Genomic DNA, 4,865 nt, shown 5'->3' on the forward strand with positions numbered 1-4,865 from the left:
ATTAATATATATATTATATATATATAATATATATATAATATATATTATATATATATTATATATATATATATCTATATATATATATATTATAATATATATATATATAATTTTAATGATTAACTTTGTGTCAATTTAATAAATAATATATCATTTATTATAAAATCTTATTTATTTTATTTCTTCTCTATTATAAATTATATTTTTACTTTTCTATAGCTATGGCTCAATATTTTATTATTACTATTATTATATTATTGCTATCATTATTATTATTATTTACTTATATTATTATATTATTATTATTATTATTATTATTATTATTTTTAAATTATATTGTGTCAATTTAATAAATAATATATTACTTATTATAAAATATTATTTATGTTTATTTATTTCTTCTCTATTATAAATTAATTTGATTGTTAAAATGATTTTGTATAATTTAATCCTTACTATTATTTTATTTTATTTTTTATTGCTATGGCTCAATATTAATAATATAATTATTATTATTATTATTACTTTTGATTATTATTATTATTATTATTATTATTATTATTATTATTATTATTATTATATACTCTCAACAAGATGGAGAAATCTTTGGAAGACTCTTCTTACTCTTACATTAACATCTCAACCATTTAAAACTCTCGAGTTTTTCACCAAATTTGTCTCTAATATTTTGTCTCTACGTGATGCTTCAACGTCATTGCACACCTTTAATTTTCACTGTGAAGGTAATAAGATGCATAAGAAGCATCCTCAACTACTCAAAAGGATTATGACATATGTTGTTTCACATCATGTGCATCAGTTACGACTTCGCGTCGATTGTGATATTCAACACTTCCCTTCTTGCATCTTTTCATGTCGCACTTTAACATCTCTTGAACTTTATGTTGGTTATGGTTATTCGGCAACAATATTATTTCCTAATTCTTTGAATTTGCCAGCAATAACCAACTTGTCTTTACAAGGTTTTATCTTTTTATTTGACCAATCTTTATGAGATTCCTTATTTATTATTTTCCAAAATATTCAATCAAGCAAGTTCATCCTGAATGAGTTTGCTGCAAAGGTGAATCTGCAACCACCTTCCTTCAACACTAATTGGTTGGATCATAGGGGGGTATAAAGTTTGGGTATCATTTGTGGTTTTTAATGATACTTGTTACAGTACTCAACAAGCTGGAAACATAAAAGAGGTTATGAACTTAGCAGCTCATATTGCTCTTATTTCAATCATAGGTAAATATCATTTAGTTTTCTTTATTTTAAGTTTAAACATCATTATATTTTGTGACGATTTCGTGAAGATTTTGTGACGATTTTGTGAAGATTTCGTGAAGATTTTGTGACGATTTCGTGAAGATTTCATTCTCTCATACTTTTTTCATTCGTCTTCAAGCTTTCTTCCATACAAGGTATATCACTAAGCTTTTTCTCTGTATTAAGATCAATTTAAGGAACCCTAACTAACTTTTGATGATGCCTGAACATAAACGTACATTGGTTTTGTCTTGGTCTGTTTTGAGTTTCTCAGCTTTGAATAGCAAAGTTAAAGGGTAGAATAGAATCAATCTTTGAGAATCAGACAGTAATGACAGTAGATGTAGTTTGTGGAAACATTTGCCCCATGAACTTTAAGCAACCGCCACTCTAGATAATGAATAGAATCATTCTCTGCGTATTTAAATCACGAATTCCTAAAGATCGAAAAATTGATTTTGAAGCAATTTCTCCACATCTGCCCTTCTCTGCATATTGATTTTGCAGAGAACTGTACTATGAACAACCTAATCACATCAATTATGGAAATATGAGTATAATGTTGTCATTTGATGTGTGATAACCTATTTTTACAGAATTTTGTCATGTCCAGATTGCGTTGGGTCTAGATTTATGCACAGTAATCTCATCGCCCGGTGATCAAGGACACTAACGCAGCCTTAGATACAAAGATAAGTGGCATATCATTATCATCAAATGATTAGTGTTTTATAATATCATTATCATCAACTAATTATTGTCTCGTGTTTCTAAACATAAACAGTGATAACGGTACCGTTTTGTCGCGGCAATATTCGCGGTCACGGACCATTTTTTAAAACCTTGCCTATGTTCACAAGTATCTTGTCACATGATTTATGCAGTTTAGTTAATTTGAATGACTCGATTCTGTTAAAAAGGATAGAAGTTGTTTCTATTAGCAACTTAGCAATGATGTTAGGTAAACTAGCAGTCTAGTACACCAAATAACACCAAACAAGTCTAGTATACAACAACAGCTAACTGCAATTTAATTACATTTTATTTGTATGATTTTTTATCATGCCCTCAATGCTGAATACATATTAAAACAATTCTCTTCCAAAATCAAATGAATTTGTACATGTACCCAAATGGATCCCGAAATGGCTTTAGTCGATATCTCTAGTTTTTCGATGCACTTAAATAAGTTTATTGGTTGGACTGTACATCCTAGAGTAAAAGAGGAAGTGGAAAAAACTTGTTTCAAATATTTTATGAGATTCCCCACGGATAAAGTTAAAATCCCCAAGCAAATGACCGCCGATTCACTTCGCTTTTATGATTACGAAGAAGAATACTTTGTGTTTGGGGATACTAAAGTTGATCTTGGTCTTGAAGATGTAATGTATATCACAGGACTTCCCATTGATGGGAAACAGGTATATTTTTTATTTTATTTTATTTCATTTATTTCACTTAATAGGAATTACTCTTTCTTAAGTTATTTATATACTTGTGACAATTGGTGTGCAGATTTCAGGAATTGGACCAGAGGATCCTATTGAGACAATAGTAAATCATTTGTCCATAAATTTGGGTGAAGCTAATGATTTGTTATTGCCTAGTAATAAAGGAAAAAAGTCTCATGATATAAGTTTAACCAGATTGAAAGTAAAATTTGAGAGTATTGTTGTTACTGAGGAGAATGTAAATTCACATGTCAAGGCATACATTTTATTTTTATTAGGAAATGTTCTTTTTAGCACTTCTTCTTTTGACGGTGTTTCTGCTATTTATTTACCTTTTCTTGAAGTACTTGATATAGACAATTATGCTTGGGGAGCAGTTGTGCTTGCTACCCTCAAGGTTTCAATGAATAAAGTACGAAAGGGAAATAAAACGTTGACCGGGTTTGCATATCTTCTAATGGTAAGACGTTTATCAATATGCATACATCTATATTTCCTTTAATACAACACAAAAATGCTTTTTTTCTTGTTTTTTTTTCTTGTAGGTATTTGCATTTGAACGATTCAAATGCCTTCGCAAGATATTTGATTTTACTATACCGAGTCAATTTCCTTTGATGTTGGGGTGGGCGAATCTAACAAATGAGAATCTTAGGAAGAGATCTTTAATGCCTAACATGGCAACTTGCTATGATAAGCTTCGGGAAATGACGAATTAAGATGTAAGTTTCCTACATCTCAAAAGTGAATTATACTTATTTAGAGTATATAATTCAATGATTATCTATCTTGTTGTATAGCATAGCTTAGTCAAGCCTAGATGTTAGTAAGTTAAAAACTCAGTTACTTAGTTAGTTAGTGTGTTAGTCTTCTTCCTGCAACTGATATATATCCTGTTAATAATAATGGGGTTGATTTAAGATTTAGAAATAATTCAACTTCTAACAGTATTTTAGTTTATTAATACTTTATTTTATGTTTCAAAGGTGGATTTGTTCCCTTATAAGAGGGATGGTCTAGAAGCTGAATTGCTCGATCAATTCCAATATCAAAGTTGGATGGTATATGCGAAAGTATATACCATCTGCTTTGATAATATTGCAAAACATCATGTACATATTTGTTGGAAACAGTTGGGGTTGGAGCCGGAACATGTGAAAAAACGCATTGTTGATTTTAGAGTAATCAAATTAAAGGAAAGAGGCCCGGAAAAAGATAAAAATTGGAGGAATTTCAACAAATTTTACACGCATTGCAATACGCGGTGGGCGAAAAGGAATATGTTCCTTATCAAAAAGGATTTATTCGTGAATGGGCCGCTAATGAGTTATGCGCAGGTCTGATTTTTTCTTTGTACACGTTCGTAACCGGCATGAAACACAAATGAAATTTGATTCTGATTTTTTTTGCTTTCAATATCGTTGTATGCAAGAGGGAGATGTTGATGAAACTGAAACCGAAGAACTTATACAAGAGAACACCTCCCCAATATCCACTTTCACTCCTAGGTGTAATTTCCTATCACCTACACCTCAAGATGCATCCACCTCCACTCCTGAGTGTAGCTTCCGATTACCTACACCTCGAGATGAAGTAAGTAAGGTTGCAAAGCACTTTTGGTTCTTATTACTTTTCTTTGAATTTCTATTTTATAATTGACATGATATGTTATTGTTTCTACTGCTTTTCAGGTTCAGGTTCAGACCCCCTTCTTCGACTCTTCTCTGTCGCATGAAGCCTTATCCATCCAGACGCCTCAGGAAGTCTTATCCCCCCAGATGTCTCCACAACCTACGGTATTTTTATCTTTGACGAACCAAAGTTTGGATAACAATCCTAATGATCGTGATGACAATGTTGGTAATGTTCAGGATGACGATTTTGATCACGGTCATGTTATGGATGACAATCTTATTTATGATGAGAATGTTGAGGTTGGAAATCCTAATAATGATGAGGATGTTGAGGTTGGAAATCCTAATAACGAGGAGGAAGTTGAAGTTGGCAATCCTAATAATGATGTTCTAGATGTTGAGGTTGGCAATAATAATAATGATGATCTAGATGTTGGAGTTGACAATCCTAATTATGATGAGGGTGAGGTGAGTGATCCTTATTTATTTAAGTAAATTCGATTTATTT

The 4,865-nt window shown here is 30.9% G+C and overlaps 1 protein-coding gene across 1 annotated transcript; it reads left to right on the forward strand.

Moving 5' to 3' along the window:
• The first annotated feature begins 2,405 nt into the window (after window positions 1-2,405).
• LOC127136292 (protein MAIN-LIKE 2) lies at window positions 2,406-3,442 on the forward strand. The gene is made up of 3 exons (XM_051062871.1): window positions 2,406-2,693; window positions 2,788-3,183; window positions 3,269-3,442. The coding sequence occupies exons 1-3, from the start codon at window positions 2,406-2,408 to the stop codon at window positions 3,440-3,442; spliced, it is 858 nt and encodes a 285-aa protein (XP_050918828.1).
• The last annotated feature ends 1,423 nt before the right edge of the window (window positions 3,443-4,865 follow it).

This window comes from Lathyrus oleraceus, chromosome 4 (genome assembly GCF_024323335.1).
Source record: "Lathyrus oleraceus cultivar Zhongwan6 chromosome 4, CAAS_Psat_ZW6_1.0, whole genome shotgun sequence".
Taxonomy (NCBI): domain Eukaryota; kingdom Viridiplantae; phylum Streptophyta; class Magnoliopsida; order Fabales; family Fabaceae; genus Lathyrus; species Lathyrus oleraceus.

What these genes read in the sequence shown, in the direction of transcription:
- LOC127136292 (XM_051062871.1), top strand. Translation starts at nt 2,406, where the DNA reads ATGGATCCCGAAATGGCTTTAGTCGATATCTCTAGTTTTTCGATGCAC. An exon ending in TTCCCATTGATGGGAAACAG is followed by an intron (nt 2,694 to 2,787) that starts GTATATTTTTTA and finishes ATTGGTGTGCAG; the next exon opens with ATTTCAGGAATTGGACCAGA. An exon ending in GGTTTGCATATCTTCTAATG is followed by an intron (nt 3,184 to 3,268) that starts GTAAGACGTTTA and finishes TTTTTCTTGTAG; the next exon opens with GTATTTGCATTTGAACGATT.